Source organism: Rhodamnia argentea, chromosome 6 (assembly GCF_020921035.1).
Source record: "Rhodamnia argentea isolate NSW1041297 chromosome 6, ASM2092103v1, whole genome shotgun sequence".
Lineage (NCBI taxonomy): Eukaryota > Viridiplantae > Streptophyta > Magnoliopsida > Myrtales > Myrtaceae > Rhodamnia > Rhodamnia argentea.
Window position 1 is genome coordinate 26,565,004 of NC_063155.1, and position 21,352 is coordinate 26,586,355.

The following is a 21,352-nucleotide window of genomic DNA, read 5'->3' on the forward strand; positions in this document are numbered from 1 at the left end:
ATTTGACCCATAACTCACTAGTTTAAGCTTTTGAGGGAAAGTGAGTCCAATTGGATATGTTGATGGGCTTGGACTTAGTCCCTCTTGACGATCTTCTTGTCACTATCAAATTTTGCACGCGTGTGTTTGGGTTACGATTGGGTCGAATCGACCCACATTTAATCTAACGATTTACGCGAGTTGTGTCTTGGATCACTTACGCATTCATTAGGTGTCTGTGTCAATGTCGAATTGTGTTCGATAATAAGCCGTCAAATCAATGATCAAGCCTATTTCGCTTCATTCTGACAACTATGAGATTTGGGGTTTGATCCCACAAAGGTATCTCCCGATTTGACCAACTATGAGGCGGCTAGACCACCTTTATACCCTTGTGGTGATGAAGCAACAGAAACAAAAGGCCAATTTTTCTTTTGAATTTGCCAATGAACAGCTGAGGAAACTCTTTCCGAAAGAGCAAATCCATAGACCAAGATCCCATGGCTATTGCGACACACACAAGAGATAGCTCCTTCACTCGATCTTGCTATAAACGACTCATCGACATTGATTTTGATTACATCAAGGGGTGGGGGTTTCCGGGAATGAGGTGAGTCCCTTTGCGGTAATTCCCTTTGTCGGTCAGATCTGATCTAATTCACTCTCACCCATATATCGAGGTTGGACTTTGTTGCAAGTGTCGAAGCTATCAGGTGTTGGGGGTTCGGAGTGTGGAAGCTTTAGCCATCATAGAAACCCTAAAGTTCTTTGAAGACCGAACAGAATTGAAATTGGAGATAGAAACGGATCACTTTGATCTGATATAAGCGATAATCGGAGCTTCAGTTTAGAAAAGTTGGGAAGTAAATGCACTCATCGTTGAAGCCCAAGCCCATGCAAAGAAGTTCCAATTTATAAAGTTAGCCCATTGTTATAGGGATAGTAATAAGGTTGCCGATTGAATCGTTAAAGCCCACCGCAACAAAGCCTTGCCCTTAAACTGGATTTCTTACCCTCCCCGTACCCTTTTAGGGTTGTTATGCTCGAAAGTCAATATCTTGTTTCAAATGTCAACTTAAAGAAAGCTATATCTATTTTTCTGACCAAAAAAAAAAAAATCTCTGCCACTGAAGGATGTGTTGGATAGACTTTTCGGACGGAGCAAGGAAAAAGATGAAAACGAGTGATAGATGGTCTTGGTGTTTCCTTGTCACTTCCGATGTCAACATCGATTTGTCAGGTAAAATGCTAATTATGTGCATGTGCTCAGGACTGCGTCCTTTATTCGTTGATCCTTGAATTCCTTATCAACCTGGAAGACGATCGAACCAGCTGGTGTCATCCTTAACGTGGTCCAACCGAAAGCAAATCAAGACCCGGGTCTCTAAATTGAAAAGTCTGCCATCCGACTCTAGTGGATTGGGTTGATTTGGATAAATTCCAGATTGGCTATCGACGCCAGAGATGACGTTAAATCAGAGTTAGTCTATATCCCACGTTTCCTCCTCGAAATGAAGTGTCAAACTGGGACCCAAGGACCTTTCCGACATCATCCCTACAAAGTTTTCTTCTAGAATTTTGACCCTGGCATCGTCGTACGGCTCATTGGATCCTCCGAAAGACACGATAAATACTGAATCCAATCAAAACTTTTCACTTCACAGGAAAAACCCAGTATCATAATCTTCACAGTTGTCATTTCATTTACCGCTTGATCCCCTGGTGGAACCATGGGATTGGTCATCTTCTTGAGCTCTCTGTTTCTGTTTCTTCTTCCCTGGTCTCTTGCCAAGCTCTTGCACAAGCTATGGTGGAGCCCGCTCACGATACAGAGGATGATGGCCCAACAAGGAATCACAGGCCCTCCTTACAGGTTCCTCCATGGAACCACCAAGGAAACCATCAAGATGAGGATGAAAGTCAAGAACACACCCATGAGCAATCTCTCTCACGACGTATTCCCTAAGATTCAGCCTCAAATCAATGCATGGATAGACGCATATGGTGATTACTGAAAAATGAAGACTTTATTTTCATTGTTGTGACACTTTAATATTGAAGTTTTGGTGCAACTTTGTAGGGAGGAATTTCCTGAATTGGCACGGACCTCAAGCTCAGCTGGTCATCACAGAGCCAGAGCTTATTAAGGAGGTGCTGCTCAACAGAGAGAGAACATACACAAAGACAGGTACTAAGGACTTTACCAAGAAGCTTCTAGGAGATGGGCTGGTGAGCACAGCCGATGGCAAGAAATGGGCGAAGCAGCGTAAACTCGCCAACCACGCTTTCCACGGGGAAAGTTTGAAGGTAGTTGAGCTCGATCAATAAAGAGAGTTGTCTAATTTGATGCTTTAAAATTTTGCTTTTGGGGGATTGAAATTGCAGAATATGGCACCGGCAATGGTGGAGAGTGTTCACACAATGCTAGGAAGATGGAAGGATCAAGCAGGGAAAGAGATCGAGGTGTTTGGAGAGTTTAGGTTCTTGACATGCGAAGTGATTTCAAGAACTGCCTTCGGGAGCAGCTACGTTGAGGGGAGGAACATTTTTCAGATGTTGACAGGATTGAGTTCGTTAACAGCCAAAAATTCTTTCAATATAAGGTTACCAGGAATGAGGTATTACACATTTTTCAAATTTCTGATGTTGGTCAGGCATCAATTTTGATCATTGTGCAAATACAAACTTCAAGCCTTAATGGACTAAGACATTTCACATCTCAGAATCCGAGTTTCAATTAGGCCTAACTAGCAATGGAATTTGTTCTGAACCCTGCTGGCAGTAAGCTTTGGAAGACGGCGGATGAAGTCGAAGCGGAGAAACTTGAGAAAGGCATACGCGATTCCATCGTGCAGATGATCAAGAGAAGAGAGAAGAAGGTGATTGCCGGTGAAGCGGATGGCTATGGGGATGATTTCCTAGGACAACTTGTGAAGGCTTTGCACGATGGGGACAAGAGCAAGAAAATTACGGTAGATAATCTGGTGGATGAGTGCAAGACATTCTACATCGCCGGACAAGAAACCGGCAACTCGATGATGACATGGATGTTATTCCTCCTCGCAATGTATCCAGAATGGCAAGAGGAGGCAAGAAAGGAGGTTCTTAATGTGTTTGGGAATAGAGACCCTGATTCCGATGGACTAGGAAAACTAAAGAAGGTATAGAAACCGACGCAAGTCTTGTTCCTGGCGAACCTTTTTCGATTCACTCAAATTGTAAGTCAGACATAGTGCCCAACATATCATTTTTCCTTTTTCATGTGCAGGTTGGCATGATCATAAATGAAACTCTGCGGTTGTACCCCCCTGTAGTCGGCTTGTTTCGAAAGGTGGCAAAAAAACAGAGTTTAGGGAAGCTTGTTCTTCCTGCTAATATTCACATCTATGTACCAACCCTGAAGCTTCACCATGACCCAGAAATCTGGGGGGAAGATGCGCATCAATTCAAGCCGGAGCGGTTCTCAGAAGGCATAGCCAAGGCTACCAACAACAACGCGGTCGTGTTCATCCCCTTCGGCTTCGGACCTCGATCTTGCGTCGGGATGAGCTTCGTGGCGGCAGAAGCGAAAGTTGCCCTTTCGATGATCCTCCAGCGCTACACCTTCAAGCTGTCCCCGGCGTACATCCACTGCCCAGGTCAGCACCTTACAACCCGCCCGCAATATGGACTTCAGATCAGATTTCATCCTCTGCAGTAGCTGATCACCGCATGATGCTCAGCTGCAACAGTGCACGGACGCCTCCATAGGTCAGTCAATGCAACAATGGCTTGTGAATTCTTGGTTCCAGAGGCATGTGATATTCATAAAGGTATCAAGGTTTCGTTCTCTTAATTTGGACAGTATATTCTCAGTGTGTAGTAGACATGGCCAAATGGAATCATGGGCCCGAAACCGGCCCGTTGACCGGGCCCATGGTTCCAACCCGGAACCGGCCAAGAACCGCCAGTTCTGGGCCGGTTCCAACCCGTTTTTTTTTTTTTTTTTTTTAAGTGGAGGAGGCTCGAGGGAAAAGACCCGTTGGGCCTAGGAACCGGCAGTTCCGAACTGGAACCGGAACTGGCTCTTCAAGGGCCGGGTCCGGTTCCACCTTTTTTAGGAACTGGAACCGGCCACATCTAGCGTGTAGTGTATTTGGTTTGCCAAGACTCTTTCAGGGTGCAGAATCTTGTGTCCTGCTTCTTGTAATTAGTCAATTTGTTTATGTCTGGTGGGACTAAATAGTGATTTTTACCACGTCTCTTATAAATGCAACATACTACAGTTTTGGAAGTACAAGTAAAGAATGAATGTCTGATGACCGATGTTTGGATGAGGAGAATTATCAAATTCAATCGACTTACTTAAGAAAAGTTCATTTCAACCATTGATCACTTTGGGCTCGTCATCCATGACGAGACCGCATAACTAATGGTTAAGATGATATTGGTATGTCTGTGGACCTTCGAGAGTGTCTGCAGCTAGCTAGCAGCACGTTCACCTCCATCTTCTCGGGTCCCAAGCTCCACCCATTCGCCAAAGTCGGAAATTTTAACTGTTTCTGGGCGCAACGATCATCCATTCATTCGCTGTATCCGCCAGCAACCTCAGCTTTCCTCGTATCTGCAACTTGTTTCCCGTTGGGGCTCTGCCCTGTCTGACACTTCTCCACGGTTGATTCTCCACCAGCAGTGCCTGCGCGCATCCGGTTGAATCATCCGCCCTCGCTTGAAGGTCCAGCCGGCTATCCTTCCTAGGTCCCCCAACCCCACAATTTGAACAGGGACTCAACACCTTCACATAGCACCCGGTTTTCTTCCTCATCAATGGAAAGTTTCTTCTTGAGCGGGTCATCCAGGGAAACCTGGGCACAGAACAAAGCTTCCACGTTCATTCATAGCCGTCTCGGCATCAGCTCCAAGTACTGGCCCAACTATGCTACTAAAAACTCTGTTCTGATCATCTTTACTTTGGAAACGAACCACAAAGAAGGAATGCCCTAAATCGATGCCCGCTCCATTAGTCGACTGCAGCTTCTGGGTGGTGAAGTCTTTTCAACTGCAGTACATTGCTATTTTCATGCGATCCTCCTAGTTTCGAAGACACCTCCTGAAACATTTTTCAAATGCGAAAATCCAGTATCTTTTCATGAATTAGTGAATTTTCCGTTTTGGATTATTCTCAAAGAAGAAGATTCGAGCGGCTCCCACCCCGCAGCAGATCATTTCACATCCATTTAAGCTCGCATTATAAATGAGGAAAAATCGCTGATTGTTGAGATATTTTGTGTTACTCTCTCTTTGTCCAAAAGCACAAAACCATTGCAATTTCATGGACCCACATCGCAATTTTCAAGAAATGTTGAATGATACAGATCATAAGATTATTTCTAACTTCTTTTTTATTGGTGGGATAAGATTATTTCTATCTTAAACCATCAAGTAAAGCATGGTTTGTAGCTTAATTAAGCACGACACACATTTTTTTGTGTGTGTTTACGATAAATCTCACAGATAGACAGATAGATCCCACATGTAATGACAGATCGATCGAAGCACTTTTGTGTTTTCCGCATCTTTTCACGTGTCGGCCATCAAGCGCGGAAGATTCCTGCAGTACAAAGACAAATGCGGAAGCAAATAAATAAGTTGGAAAATGAGGAAAGAACAACTTGAGGTTGAGTTCAGTGAGTTACGTTTGACTTCACAACCCAGAAGCCGGTCTTCCGTGTCCTCCTCCTCCTTCTTCGTCATCATCCTTTCAGAGCACAACCCGATTCTCTGGGAGACGCCATGATCGTGCTCTTGACCTTTCTGTTTCTACTTCTCTTCTCAGCTCTCGCCATCGCTCTCCACAAGCTATGGTGGACCCCATTTCGCATCCAGAAGACAATGGCCTCACAAGGAATCACAGGCCCTCCTTACAAGCTCATCTATGGAAGCACCCGAGCGATCCTCCAAATCCAGAACGAAGCTTCGGGCAGACCCTTGAGCCTTTCTCACGACATCTTCCCTCGGGTCCAGCCTCACATCTCCGCTTGGACTAGAACATACGGTGAGTTCGCGAAAAAAAAAAAAAAAGTAATGCTCGTCATTCGGGTTTCTGATTTGTGGGTGTTGCAGGGGCAAATTATTTGTGTTGGTATGGGACTCTGCCTCGGCTGATTGTGACAGAGCCTGAGCTGATCAAAGAGGTGTTGAACAATAAAGACAAGGCCTTTCCAAAATCTGATGCGAAAGGATTTCTCAAGAAGCTTTTGGGTGATGGGCTCGTGACGTCGGAAGGCGAGAAATGGGCGAAGCAGCATAGGTTGGCGAATTATGCTTTTCATGGGGATAGCTTGAAGGTACAATCTGCATTTTCACCCAGGAAATGTTATCCAATGTTGTCTTTGAATCACAAAAGATGGAATGCTATAGAGTTATGAATGAACACAATAAATGACTGAGTATTTGGAAACACGATGTTGCTTGAAAATTATTGGGCCACACTGAAGAATTGAACTGATTTCATCAATGTATGCAAATGCAGAGTATGTTTCCAGCAATGGTAGATAGCGTCCACATGATGCTAGAGAGATGGAAAAATCTACACGGCAATGAGATCGAGGTGTACCGAGAATTTACAGTTCTGACGTCAGAAGTAATCTCCAAAACTGCATTCGGGAGCAGCTATGTGGAAGGAAGACATCTTCGAGATGTTAAGGAAGTTGGCCTCGATTACGTCCAGAAACGCTCTCAAAATAAGGTTTCCAGGAATCAGGTACTCTTTCTCTTCTTTCTATTTTTCAGTTTGATTGGTCTGATAAGCTAATTGGTTGGTTGTTAACAGAATGTCAAACCAAAACCATGCAGAACTTGTCTGAGAATATACCTAGACGTTAGGATTCCTATGCATTCTGGTGAACCGAGTTGATATGAGGAGGTTTTGGTTACGTTTTTCAGCAAATTGTGGAAGACGAACGACGAACTTGAGTCCGAAAAGCTTGAGAATGGGATACACGATGCGGTGTTCGAGATAATTAGGAAAAGAGAAGAGAAGGTGAGAATCGGAGAATTGGATGATTTGGGGAATGATTTTCTGGGACTGCTTGTGAAGGCTTTTCAAAGTGACGATGAGAGTGGAAGGATTACAATCGATGATCTTGTTGACGAGTGCAAGACCTTCTACATTGCCGGGCATGATACCACGAACACCATGCTTACATGGACCGTCTTCCTCCTGGCAATTCACCCAGACTAGCAAGATGAAGCAAGAAAGGAAGTGCTCAGCGTGTTTGGCAACCAGGATCCGAATCCTGATGGTATTGCCAAACTAAAGACGGTAATTTCCATTCAATCTCATGAAGTTCTAAAATTTGTTCCGCTATTGCTATTGTTTTTGAACGGCGAAATGATTTACATATCAACATGCTCTCTTGTTGCTGTAGATGGGAATGATCATAAACGAGTCTCTGCGATTATATCCTCCAGTAGTTGGTATCGACAGGAAAGTTGCTACAAAAGCTAGGCTCAGAAAGCTTGTTCTTCCTGCCAACATTTGCGTATACATCCCGAATTTGAAGCTTCACCATGATCCTCAAATCTGGGGTGAAGATGCACAGCTTTTCAAGCCAGAGAGATTCTCTGAAGGGGTTGCTAAAGCCACCAACAACAATTTGGCGGCATTCTTTCCTTTTGGTTTGGGACCTCGAACTTGTGTGGGTTTCAATTTCGCAGCCACGGAAGGGATTGCTCTTTCTATGATTCTGCAGCGCTATGCTTTCTCTCTCTCCCCTGCATACGTTCACTCACCTACTCAACTTCTCACGACCTGCCCACAACACGGAGTTCAGGTGATATTTCACACACTGTAGTGTGGAAAGCCGTTAGCTTGACAGTCTGGCAATACTGTTATCATTTATGACCCCACGATATTCCAATTAATAGATGCTTTATACAAAACACGTGGTGATAGTACGTGGATCTATGGTCAGAAATAACCGATAGTACTGTTTGACTGTTAGGGAAGCATTCTCCCTGTAGCGTGGTGATGTACGTGCTTAAAGAAAATTTGTACCTTCATACTCAAAAAGCCAAAATTTAGGTGTCAACAAGTATTTTTGTCATTTTACTTCATTAGGGTGTGGAGACAGTCAATATATGTTAATGTACCCCAATTTATTTGGAAGAGATACGATTTTTGTTGCCATAACTAATATATTAGGCTACGGATAGACGCTAATTTACGTACTGTGATAGGATTGGATAAGAGGGAAAATAAGATGCGGGGCGTGGGGATTTGCTTTTGCTTGACAAAACACTGGGTATCACCTTAATCCGATGACCTTCCATCCTGGTCACTTTGAACTGGCCAAATCAAAAGAGGCTTGTCGATCCAAATGTCAGTTTAGGATAAATTCGATATTATTGTAAAGCTCTCAACAAACATCATCAGATCGCATCATTCGATAAGGATTTTGACAAAGGCTGACTTCATGTCAAAGTAGGTCAAAATCACCTTGCGTGAAGTTGTTGGCTTTCTATTGGTTGATTTAATAAATGGTATCATAGTCGATGATTAATAAATATCCGACTTTCCATATTTATTAATGTTTGCTAAATATGTCGATGAAGGAATCTTGCAATTGATTCCCAATCGAGTTGATGGATAGTGTCCTCGGACTTCGTGCTAAACATGTTTAGGTCAAGATAATTGATGTAGAATCTTAAGTTTGAGTTATGATAATTGTGACGTCCTAGGACATCACTCTACTAGTGATCTCTATTTTAATCTTATATTATATATAATATAATATCGAGAGTGCATGCGGAAGCTAAATAAACTAAAAACAATCAATGGGCCATACAAAACATATAAGTGCATGAAAATGGAGACGGGCACGACGCCTAAAGGGTATGGCCTTATTAGGTTTCACTAACCCGTAGCAGGCATACACCAATTAATTTCATATATATATATATAACCATAGGAAACTAAGATCGAGGGAATCTTGCAAAAGAAAACAAGATATGGAAAGTGTGCAGAAATGATTGATGAGGAGAATGGTGAAGCTGTGCAAAAGAAGACAAGATATGGAAAGTGTGCAGAAATGATTGATGAGGAGAATGATGAAAGTATGTAAAAGAAAACAAAGTATGGAAAGTGAGTCTGAAATGATTGGTCGGAAAACTAAGAACGCACGGCACTACCAATTCTGGAGTTTACAAATGTCTTTGTTTATGGAACCGTCTAAACGAAGGGCTGTATTCGTTATAAATATTTAAAAGTTCACAAAGATTACAGATTATAGTTATCAAAATGTTGATACTTGCCAGTAATATTATAACGAGTTGGATAATCATAAGTAAAACCACCAAGTAGGAGGCACGGCCTTCCGATCCGGGGTATAGCAATATAAAGTACAAAATTCAAAATGTAGAAAATAAACCGCAGAATATAAAAGGCAAAGCTTGAAACGCCACAAGTAGGAGGCGGAGCCTATCGCAGTCTGTGGGTGTGAAGCTGGAAATGAGAAAACTTCACAATGTATATCACAAAATCAAAAGATTACAATGTGAGATCCGTAGATCCGTGTCAAAACTCCAAAAACAGAAAGATCCGGAGTAGATCCGAGAAGAAAGGATCTAAAATTAAAACAGATCGGGGAAAGATCCGGGTACTTACTGGAAAATCTCCGGGAAGTAAGAGAGGGAGTCTTCAAGGTAAAGGGGTTAGCTCCTTACTAGGGTCGGCTAGGAAGGATGGTCGTCCAAAGGGTTAGAAGGGATGGAAGGGATCTCAACTCTCAAGGTGTGAGGGAGGTCTTTAGAAGGGTTCCTGAATCGGGGAGGAGACGTCCCGCCTTCCAACATCTTTCGTCCGTCTATTTAAAGAAAAAATTCACCGTAGCTATAGTGCTACGGTTTAAAATTAAAAAGCCGCTACAGTGTACAGTGAACAGTGAAAGTCTACATTGCACATCGTACATTATACGGTATTTAAGTATCTGATGCCAAGTCTTCGGTATCTTCTTCCTCGTCCGCAACGTCTCGCCCGTTGATACCAGGTAGTATTCCATAACGATCGTCTTCATTAGTGTTTCCACTATGGTGTGAATCTGCTTGGGAATTCCTGGTGTCCTCATAGTCTTCAACCGCTTGTTTCATCATCTTCCGGAAATCGTCTTCGGTAGATGCTCCCGCTAGTTTGGAGACAGCTATCGATCGATCATGCAAAAAAGTCGTCTTTGAGGCTGGCGTGCTGGGTTTAACCTGTCTTGATTGAATCCATTTTTGCACACTGTCTATGGAACATTTGTCCCAGAAGGTAAAGCCATCCCACCATTTAACCTTAAACCTTCTAGATAAAATCACAAAAGTAGATCCGGGAGTGCCTACTTGGTATTCAAAGTCCCAGGCAAGTACCCGGGAGATACGAAAGGTGGCTGAGAAAAGTAGAAAAGCTGGATATGTCTTTTCTCTTGGAGTTGGTGTATAGGATGATTTGAAAATTCGGTAGGACTCAAAAACGTTTTGGGGTTTTTGGGGAAGTATGTCGATAAATGGTCCAAAATGATCCCACCACCGTATGAACCAGTATGGTATGTTTGAAATGTCAAAATTGTCTTCAAAGTAGAACAACCAAGTATGTGTTCCATTGAGATTTTGTCTGAAAAAGGCATTCCACCAAGCTTGTTGATAGTCAAAATATGTGAAAGTGGGTTTGTGAGAAATTATTTCGGTAAGCTTGGTGTTGAATTTGATGGGAGCTCGGGGAGAAAGGTCCCAGTCGGAAGGGTGAATGACCCTTGTAATTTTTGCAGTTGAATAGTTTACAATGTCGGGATTTTTATTATCAGCAAAATGTCTAAATTTTCTTGACTCAGTCCGAGTCAAAATCCTTTCATAAAATTCAACTGTCTTTAGATTGTCATGAGGAGTAAAATATTGGTTTTCACCAAACATTTTTCTTGCAAAAACAAAAGGGTCTTTGTGATAGAAACCTTTTTCAACTGTCATAATTTTTTCTAAATGTCTGGGAAACCCTTTGGATTTAGTCTTGATATTTTTCTAAGGGGCTGGCGATGCCGGAATGACCACCTCATTCAAAATATTTTTTGGTCTTAGAGGGGAAGGGGACTATACCTCTTTTGTAGTCAAAATTTCGTAACCCATTGCTGTCAAAAGTTCCGGCGGTATCATGGCCAGCTTGTCATAAGGTAGAAAGACAGATTTTGAGTCTGATGGTCCGAGAAGTTTGGTCGAAGAAGATTGACCTGTTCCTGAGGTTAATTTTGGTTGAGGCTGTTGGGTCAAGGATTTGTCCGAAGCTTTGGTTGCCTCAAGCCGCCTTCGAATAGGAGTTAGTTTGGCTGGAACTATTTGGGTCTCTGGCCGGGCCGGAGCCTTGCCTTTGTCTTTTCAAGGGGGCATGGTGAAGGATTTTTTCCCTGTAAGAATTCACGGGTGAGAAAATCAGGAAGAGAATTTGAATCTCCGTGTATAAATTCAATGTCAAAGTCAAAAACAGATAGGATGGCTTGCCATCGTGCAAAAATCTGTTTAGAGGCTATGTTTAAAATATCTTTTCGCAGAATGTCTTTTGCAGATTTACAATCAATTCTCAAAAGAAATTTCTGGTTTAATAGATCACCTTGGAATTTAGAAATGGAAAGAACAATGGCAAGAATTTCTTTTTTGATCGTGGAATAATTCTTCTGCGTATCATTCCAATGTTTAGAAATAAATTGCACAATTTGTTCTTTTCCCAAGTCATTCTTTTGTTTGAGAATACCTCCATAACCTATATCAGAGGCATCGGTTTCTACGATTTTGAAAGTAGAAGGATCTGCAAGATGTAAACAAGGTATTTCTTTAACCAAGGTTTTAATCTTGCGAATCGTGTTAGAATGTAAATCTGTCCAAGGGACTGGATTTTTCTTTAGTCTTAAATACAATGGTTTGCAAATAATATTGATATTTGGGATAAAGTCAATAACATAATTTAAAGATCCAAGAAATCTTTGCAATTGAGTCTTGTCTTTAATTTCGTCCGGAAATTTTTCAGCGAATTGGATAGATCGTTCAATTGGTATAATCGTACCATGTTCAATGTAATGTCCAAGAAATCTGATTTTTGTCCGAAATAGCAAAATCTTTGTCGGAGATAAGGCTAATCCACTTCGTTTGGTAATCTTCAAAAATTGGTTGACATGTTTACAATGGGAATCAATGTCAGAAGAGAAAATTAAAATATCATCAATGTAGACAATGATGTAGTTGGAGTAAGGATTAAAAATGTCATTCATAATTCTCTGGAATTCGGAGGGTGCATTTTTTAGTCCAAAAGGCATAACATTCCATTCAAATTGGTCAAAAGGAATAGTGAAGGCTGTCTTGTAACGGTCTTTTTCAGAAATTTGAATTTGCCAAAATCCAAATTTCATGTCAAATTTAGAAAATATCTTGGAACGGCACAATCTGTTCAAAAGGTTTTTTTTGTTGGGGATTGGATATCGAATCCATTTTAAAGCAGAATTTAAAGGTTTATAATTCACAACAAGTCCGGGGACTCCACGTTCTAATTCTGCATTTTTATTGACGTAGAAAGCAGAACAACTCCATGGAGATTTGCTTTTTCGAATTAGACCTTTTTGCAAAAGATCTTCAATTTCTTTTTTGCATAAAGTCAAAAGTTCAGAATTCATTTGTGTGGGTCTTGCCTTAGTCGGAATGTCTTTCTCGGAGAAATCGGGTTCATAAGGTAAATCAACAATATGTCGCTTCCTATTCCGGAAAGCATTTGGAAGAGTGGAATAGACTTCCTTTTTCAATTTATTTTCTAAAAGAAGAATTTTTTGTTTTATATCGGGATGAACTATCCTTTGTTCAATCCTTTTATAATCCATTTCTTCTTTTAAAAATAAAAGGTGAGATTCCTTATCTCTAATGAGACAATTAATCTCCTTGATAGACTGTTCCCGCAAAATATTTAAATTCCTCGTTCGAGGTTTAGAAATAAAATGAAAAATAATTTTATTCCCTAGAATGTCTGTCTCAATTCCTTCCCGAGTTACCATGAAAGGTTGAATTAGATTGATAAAAGGGGTTCCCAGAATAATATTTTGTTTTAGGTCTTTTGCAAGTAAAAATGATGTCTTTAAAGAAATATTGTCTTTAATAATCAAAACTTCTGGGAGTTTATAACGAATGTTCAAATATCCACCTGAAGCAGTTTTCAAAGCTTCGGTGGTTTTGTCAAAATATTTAGTTGGAATCAAATCTTCACGAATACGGTTTAAGTCTACACTCGTGTCAAAAGAGCCGTAGTGTTTAATTCAAAATCATGGATTTTAATAGTAACATTAATTATCCATTTTTTTGAAGTTACCTCGGAAAGTAGGTGAAGAAAGGATGAGGCTTCCACTTCTTGAGTTTCATTCTCTTTCTTCTTTAAAATTTGTCTTTCGAATTCCAAAAATTCTTGATGTTGCTCAATTTGGTTTATTTTGAGAAACGAATTTCCTTTTTTAATTCATTAATCTCAAAATGTAAATCATCAGAATTTGTTGGTCTAGAAAATTGTTTTTTTCCTCTGTTTAAAATATTAGTCAAATTGTAAGGATTCTCAAAAGGTTTTGAAGTAGAAATTCTTGTTTTTTGAAAACGATTCATGGCTATCTCGGAATCAGAAAGGTTTTCAATTTTATCTAAAATTTCTTCTTCATCCTTAGTCAAAACACAAATATCCTTTGAATCCTTTTCGGGGTTCTCGGGCTCATCAATCTCTGAATCAAAAAGGTTTGCAATTTCATCAAGTTGGAGACCATCGTCATTATCCTCTAGTTCGGAGAAATCGGAGGTCTCACTTTCGGAATCAATCATGAGCTGGTTTAATTGGTCAAAAATTTCTTCATCCAAATTCAACTCATTAATTCTTTTGAAAACTTTGCAAAATTTGCGAGTATGCCCCTTTTTCCCGCAATTGAAACAAGTAAACTTAGAAAAGTCTCTTTTTGTTTCTTGTTTTTTAGAGTCAAAATTTCTCTTTTTGGAAAATGTCTTAGGTTTTTTAGAAAAATTTTTCTTTTTCTTTTGATCGATCTTCTCGGGTGGACAATTTCCTTTGCACTTCGGGTTTCTTTTGGAAGAAAAGTAATAAGAAGGGTCGTATTGTCTGCAAAAATCTCCTAGTCCTTTGTTACCAAGAGATTTTTCTTTTTTAAGTTGTTTTTGCAACTTAATGTTATTACACATTTCGGAACCAGTCTTAAAAACATAAGAAACAAGTTCGCCATAAGAAAGGATGTTAAAAGGAATTTCTTCACCGAATCGCTCACGTATACGCTTTCGGACTTGGTTTCCGATAAGGATAGGGAGACCGGCAAGGAATTTCTCTTTCCGGAATGGTTGATTGCAATCTGGTTGGAGTAAAACACGTTGGAAAAATTCGTCTTTGTATTGTCGGAATTCACCTAAGGATCTACACTTTAAATTTGAAAGAAGATCCTGGTTATGATCTCGAACAACAGAAGGGTCACCAATGAAATGTTGAGAAATGGAATAGATCAAAGTTGAAACGGCGTCTTGGACCATTTGTCCTTGATCATCAAAAACAGTTTGGCCATTTTCTTCAGTTTTAACGGTGTTTAAAATCTGGTTTCTTTGGTCTTCGGTGAGATAATTATCCCACCATCGTTTTAAAGTCCCTAAAAAACCGGCTATAATCATAAAAGCAATTTGTTGATCGGTTGTGTCGGGAATGGTTTTGTAAGTCGTAGCAAGCATAACCATTTGATTCAAAACTTGGATTAAATTTGCTTCAGAAATGCCATCAATGTTCCATTCATAAATCGCATTAGCAGAATACTTATTTTGGAATCTAGTCGAAGATTCTTCCTTGACGAGATCTGGAGGAGTGGCACGAGAGTAGTAAAGTTTCCGGGGTTCTTTCCAAGATATCCTATTGATCCGAGGAGTATCTTCAAAGTCTAAAGTAGAAATCTTTGGAGTATCCGAAATTTCAGAAATCTGGTCACAATCTAAAGTGGCAACTTCTTTAGGACTAGAAATTGTCAAAGGTGTTTCAACCTTTGGTGTGCTCAAAACTGGTTGAGGGACTGGAAGGTCCATGGTCTTTTGTTTTCTTACTTTTTCCCTTAAAAAGAAATTTCTTTTTTCTTGAAGTGCTTCATAAAATTCCTTGCTGAATTTTTTTGGCATTTCAAAATTCTTAAAAAGGGGTTGTTTTAAATTAAAAGAGGAAGTTGAAGGAATAGAAATATCCTGAATAGGACTGGAAAGTGCATGAGAAGAAACCGTAGAATCGAGAGTCGTTTCGATCCTATTTAACTGTTCACCTATCGTGTGAATATGTTGATTTGCAAAATTATTTTGTTCAATAATTTTTTTGAATTCTTTTTCTTGTTTGAAATCTTTGTCATCATCACAAGGTTTCTTGAAAGGTGCTTCTTTGGGATTATCGAGTCCTATAGTCAATATTAATTTTTCTCAAAGGAGGATGGTTTGATTCAATCTCATGGCCATCGTCTAATCTCCATTTAAAAATTTTGTTAATGTTAAAAACCTCTCTTTGTTCAAGAAAATGGTTTTCAAACCAATCAAAGAAAAACATATGTTCTCCTAATTGTCCTAGGAACTCATAATATTGATCTTTGATTTTTAAGGCTTTTTTCTTGAATTTGTCTAAAAACCAATTCCCGATCTCAGTATTAAAATCAGAATTAAATTCTTTGTTTAAAAGAATTCGGTCCGGTTCAAAATTTTTTTCTAAAACAAGAACTTCGGGGTCTTCGTCTTGCTCCATTTGCGATGGAGTGGGTTCGAGAGATCCTGGATCTTGCTGTTGATAAACGAGTCTTGCAATTCGTGCGCTTGTATCTAGACCGCTAATATTTAGATCAGAATTAAAAGGGGGGGCACTTGGAGTTGTATGTCCTTGTGCTTGAGAAATGGAATCACCTTGGCTACTAACCGGAATGGTGATAACGGGAGGTAGATTTGGTCTTAAATCTACAGATCTGCGGGAAGAAGAACTAGAAAAAGAAGGTCTTGAAGAGATATGAGTTGAAAAGTCAAAAGATCGTCGAGGAAATTGGATAGTCACTCTTCCTTCGGGATGCTGAACAAAATTCATCGGATTTTCGTTTCGAATAATTGGTCGTGGTATCGGGTTATCTATTTCCCATTGTTCCGGCAAAATAACGTCATTCCACGAAATGGATTTTGGAATTATGCAGTTTGATTTCTTAATATCGGTTGTTAAAAGAAGGGTTTCACCCTTTGGAGCCGAATTTAAAGAGTGAACGTCAAAAGCGGAACTCATCGCTTTGTAATGAACTTTGTAGATGAGGGAAAGCGGAATCGAACCGTCATCTATGGCATAATTATGAGTCTTAATTTGCAAAACAAGTGACTTCAAAATATTTTTGTCTCTTAGAGAAACAGAGAAGTTAGGAAAATAGTCAAAATGTATAGGTCCGTTACACAAAGAAGTCTCAATGGTAGCCAAAATCGAGTCCTCATATCTTAAAAGTCTGGAGTCTCTTAGAACAAGTAAAATCGAGGTATTTAAACCTTCCTTCAAAAGTGGCTTAATGCCAATCTGAACCATTCCAAAATGGAGATAATTATATTTTTGGGCATGTCTTTTGACTGAGTCTTTGTTTAAAAGAGGGATCAAAGAATAAGAAGAATTCGGAGGAATGTCTCGCTCCTCTGTCACAATCACATAGTCAGAAGATTTAAAAATCCTTTGAAATGAGGATTGCTCATAAATCTAGTCATAACGGATCTTAGGGATTTTCCAGTTTTTGATAGACTTATTAAAGTCTTCAATAGTAATTTGTTCTCTATGCAATGGTCCTTCGGTTTGAGAAACCTCAGATATCGAACCCGAAGAGGAAGAATTAGTACGTCTTAAAAGATTCATCTTATATAAATAATGCTTTCCAAACACTTGATTAGTTCCTCAAAGCCCCGCTGGCCAACGGTCTTACGCACCTCTGTCGGGACCACGGTGGCATACTAGAGGTATCCCCTTTCAAGTGTCTTTTCCGCAAAACTTATATAAAATTGCACTCAAAAGATACACTAATTACTCCTCTCCCATGGCTCTGATACCATAGGAAACTAAGATCGAGGGAAACAATACAATTATAACTACACTCCATCTGTAAACACGAATTCACTATCCGGCTCCACCTCTACCATGCCTATCCCTCGTCTCTGCTCCCCCCGCCATCCCCGCCAGCCTAACTAATCTGAAAAAGTTTAGAAACAACAAGGATGAGCCGAAGCTCAACAAGTAATACGTCTAGCCGAACAACTAAACTATTCGATTCACTGTTCATCTAAGCAAAAACCACACAATTAGCAAAAGCCAAGGTACACAATGACAATCACAACGAAGTTCACATATAAAGACCACAATTAGTCAGATTTCCCTTAAAATTGTCGGACGAACTATGGAACCCTATGAATCGCGCCCCTAAGCTCACAGCTAAATCTTTCTTCATTTTCGTCCAATCATAAACTTCATAAACAACCCCTCAATACCCATGACCAAACCTTCCTTGTAGGCTTAATCCTCAATTCACATCCAAACCACAAAATCCGTCATTTCCATTTATCCAAAGTCTTGGGGACATACTCTTGCAAGTCGAATTGATATGCAAAACAAATGGGCAACTAACCCCCATCTCGAGCTCATGGTTGAATATCCATCCATGGGCTCTAAGTTCAATTCACTTTGATACGATGACAAACAAGACGATCTGCTCTCATATCTAAACTACTCATGATCCAAAGTCGCTAACTCAAGTGACGGATCATTCGTACAAAAGCGTTTTCCCTTCCATGCACGCAAATCTCACTTGCGGCAAACCCATTTTCAAGACAACTATTATCATTGAAACAAACAATCAACGGGCAGTCTAGTGGTTAGGATAGAAGTAGTACTTGCCTCAAGTTGCCGCACGAAGAACTCGAATCACTTTCCGGACGAGGTCGGTTTCCATTTTCCTTTCTCGGGTGGTGCGGTAAAGGGAAGTAATAAGCGGCGGCTGGTCGGGTGAGGCAAGGGACTGAATAAGGGCGGATAGAGTTGTCGAGGGGCTGAGGAATCGTTGCTGGTCAACGTTGTTGTCGGGGCCTGAGTGGGCGAGAGAGAGGAGGAGGAAGCTCGGGCGGAGTGGACGAGGTGGGAAGGGGTTTATTCACGCAAAGGAGAAGGAAGAAGTGAGCGGGAGGCGAGCGAAAAGAAGGGCTTAAATAGGTGGTAGAGGCGGTGGGAGGGTCTAAGGCGGTTTGGGGTGCTACTTCGCGCTCAAACCACGGATCAAAATTACGTCGGACCAAACTAACACTCAAACAAATGCCAACAGTCCGCTTGAGACGTCGCGCTCGACGACAAATTTGAACTTCATAGTCCACCGCACTAACTTACTAATCCCAAATCCCCTTCTTGAATATTCCAAGATCGACCATGCACTAATCTATTCGTTAATCCGATCAGTTAGAAATTTAGGTCTTCACAATAATATTGGTGCCGAAGGATACCCGGACTAAAAGGTGGGGACCTAACACATGAGGCCGACATGTGAGGTGGGGATTTTGTTGGAAACCTCAAAAGACTTTTCGGGTCTCAAGGAGACTCTTCGTAACCCAAGTTCATCTTGATACTTGGAATCTAGGGAGTTGTTACCTAGGAAATTATGTCTATTTATTATTGCTAGTCTTTCAAGATAGCTTTGAATGTTATGAATCTAAACGTGTCTGTTTGTGTGTCTAGAGTAGACGTAGAGTCATATCTTAAGCTTATAAATAGATGTGTTTTATAATCATTTTCAATATGAGTGAATAAACTTCATTTTCAAATTTCATTCTTCAAACCTTTCGATATCGTAGTGTTGCGCCTCCGAGATCCAACATTTGGTATCAGAGCTAGTTTGGCCGGTTTAGCCGGTTTGGCTAAGTTTTGTGAAATCTACTCTCGAGTGAGATGGCTTACGTGAGTGGTGCCGAGATGGTCCAACCTCAAATCCCAAGGTTCGATGGGAAGAATTTTGAGCATTAGAAGATCCAGATGGAGGTGCTATTCGGGTTTCAGGAGCCGACCGAGATTATAGAAAAAGGATTTGTGGAGCCAGAAGCGCCAGCAGATTTGACAACGGAGGAGCAGAGGACGCTAAAAGAAAATCGTAAGAAAGATCGTAAGGCTCTCTTTTACATCTTTCAAGCAATAGATTCGTCAATCTTTGAAAAAGTGGCGAATTCGAAGACGGTAAAAGAAGCTTGGGACACTCTCACCAACATATACAAAGGTGTTGAGAAGGTCCGGAAGGTTCGGCTTCAAACTCTTCGTCGACAATTCGAGCTCCTTCGGATGGAAAAGTCGGAGTCCATTTCTGACTATTTCTCACGGACATTGGCTCTTGTCAATCAAATGAAGGCCAATGTTGAGACTATTATTGATCAACAGATTGTTGAAAAGATACTTCGGACTCTAACTTTGCAGTTTGAATATATTGTGACTTCCATCGAAGAGTCACGTGATCTCTCCATCTTGTCCGTCGATGAGTTGGTGGGCTCTCTACAAATGCACGAGCAGCGACTCAAGGAGAAATCCAAGACGGTGGAGGAAGCTTTACAAATCCAGTTGGTGTTGCCCGGTGAAAAGAAGAATCTTTCTAATCAAAAGAAAGATCCAAAGAGGCACGAGAAGTATGCCGGACAACGAAAAGATAAGTCCCTTATTCAGTGTTTTAATTGTAAAAAATATGGGCACTATAAATCTGAATGTCGAAGCGGGAAGACTGGTGGTCAAAAGTTTCATGCAAATGTAGCAAGATCTGTCGATAGACATGTTGATGGTGATGGTGAGCAAGATAATGCTCTTTTATTCACGTGTAATTCTGCGGTGGAGAACCGGAAGAATGTTTGGTACTTAGACACCGGATGCGGTAATCACATGTGTGGCGAGAAGGAATTGTTCTCGAAATTCGATGACACCTTTCGTTCGGAGGTGAGATTCGAAAATAATACCAAAGTTCCTATCATGGGAAAGGGGACAATTAAAATCAAGGCAAAAGATGGGTCGGTTCAAAGCATTTCCGACGTCCATTATGTTCCCGGTCTTCGAGAAAATCTTCTAAGCATGGGATAATTGTTTGAACGAGGCTATCACATGACCATTAAGGATGAACTTTGCATGGTTCATGATGGCCAAGGAGGGTTGATTGCAAAGGTAAAAATGGCTCGAAATCGACTTTTTCCCTTGTATATTAATTATGCTACTGTTGACGCCTAAATTTTGACTAATCTATTTTTTGCATAAAAATTATAAAAAATCATCTCATATATTTATTTTTAGCGTACATTGCATTGGCATATAATTGGGCAAGCAGAACACTTAATTTAGCATGCGTCTAGACTAGGTACGGGTTGGAAAAATATACCGAGAAGATTTGAAACTTCAGGGACTGTATTGCAAATACTTAAAACTTCGAGGACCGTATTGCAAATACTTGAAACTTCGGGGACTGCATTGCAAATACCAAGAGAAGATGAAGAAGGGAAGATGATGAAGGGAAGATGATGAAGGGAATGTGATGAAGAGAAGATAAAGAAGAGAAGATAATGAAAGGAAGATGGTGAAGGGAAGATGAAGAAGAGAAGATGAATATGATGAAGGGAAGGTGATGAAGAGAAGATGATGAAGGGAAGATGAAGAAGGGAAGATGATGGAGAAATTTGGCTATAAAAGGGGGGAAGTGGAAGAGAATTGAGAGAGAGAGTAGAAGAGAATTGAGAGAGTTTTTTAGGGAGGTGGAAGAGAATTGAGAGAGTTTTGAGAGAGTTTTTGAAAGGAATTTTTAGAGAGGAAAAAGAGAGTTCTTGAGAAAAATCAGAAGAGAAAATTCGAGAGTGAAGAAAAGAGTTTTAGTCGAGCATCATCTTCGACGAGTCCCGACACATATTTCGCCCCTTGCAACCCAACAACGCCATTGCTTGCCATTTTCGACGACAGCCGCGTTCTTCCAGCTCCGAGATCTTGAAGGGAACTATAACGTGTATGTGAGTAAGATTTTGTGTAATAGAAGGTAATCCTTTCCATCTCGATCTACAAAAATGTAATCGTTTGGTTTGAACATTTGTTTGTTTATTTTAGACATGCCACGTGTTCCAAATTTTAGCATTATTACATGTTAATTTATTTTTATAAATACTCGTGACTGGCTGCGTTTTCTTTCTTTCTAAATCACCCATGGTGTATATCGTACAAAGTTCAATGTTTTACATCCCCATAAAAAAGAAGAAAAAACCAAAAAAATTGCATCTTTGAATTTCAAGCAAAATCCATCAAAATAGCCAAATCAAATATTTTTCATGA

The 21,352-nt window shown here is 40.4% G+C and overlaps 1 protein-coding gene and 1 pseudogene across 2 annotated transcripts; both read left to right on the top strand.

Moving 5' to 3' along the window:
* The first annotated feature begins 1,626 nt into the window (after positions 1 to 1,626).
* LOC115756633 (cytochrome P450 CYP749A22-like) lies at positions 1,627 to 3,835 on the top strand. Of its 2 annotated transcripts, XM_048281061.1 has the most exons (6): positions 1,627 to 1,983; positions 2,060 to 2,286; positions 2,365 to 2,597; positions 2,762 to 3,140; positions 3,248 to 3,327; positions 3,414 to 3,835. In XM_048281061.1, the coding sequence occupies exons 1-6, from the start codon at positions 1,710 to 1,712 to the stop codon at positions 3,727 to 3,729; spliced, it is 1,509 nt and encodes a 502-aa protein (XP_048137018.1). In that variant the 5' UTR covers positions 1,627 to 1,709; the 3' UTR covers positions 3,730 to 3,835. The 2 variants fall into 2 exon arrangements, with proteins under 2 accessions (XP_048137018.1, XP_030552349.1); XM_030696489.2 differs by having other exon boundaries at positions 1,628 to 1,983; positions 3,248 to 3,815.
* A 1,890-nt stretch (positions 3,836 to 5,725) lies between these two features.
* Positions 5,726 to 7,814, top strand: LOC115756638 (annotated as a pseudogene).
* Positions 7,815 to 21,352: the final 13,538 nt, after the last annotated feature.

What these genes read in the sequence shown, in the direction of transcription:
- LOC115756633 (XM_030696489.2), top strand. Translation starts at nt 1,710, where the DNA reads ATGGGATTGGTCATCTTCTTGAGCTCTCTGTTTCTGTTTCTTCTTCCC. An exon ending in TCCACGGGGAAAGTTTGAAG is followed by an intron (nt 2,287 to 2,364) that starts GTAGTTGAGCTC and finishes TTGAAATTGCAG; the next exon opens with AATATGGCACCGGCAATGGT. An exon ending in GACTAGGAAAACTAAAGAAG is followed by an intron (nt 3,141 to 3,247) that starts GTATAGAAACCG and finishes TTTCATGTGCAG; the next exon opens with GTTGGCATGATCATAAATGA.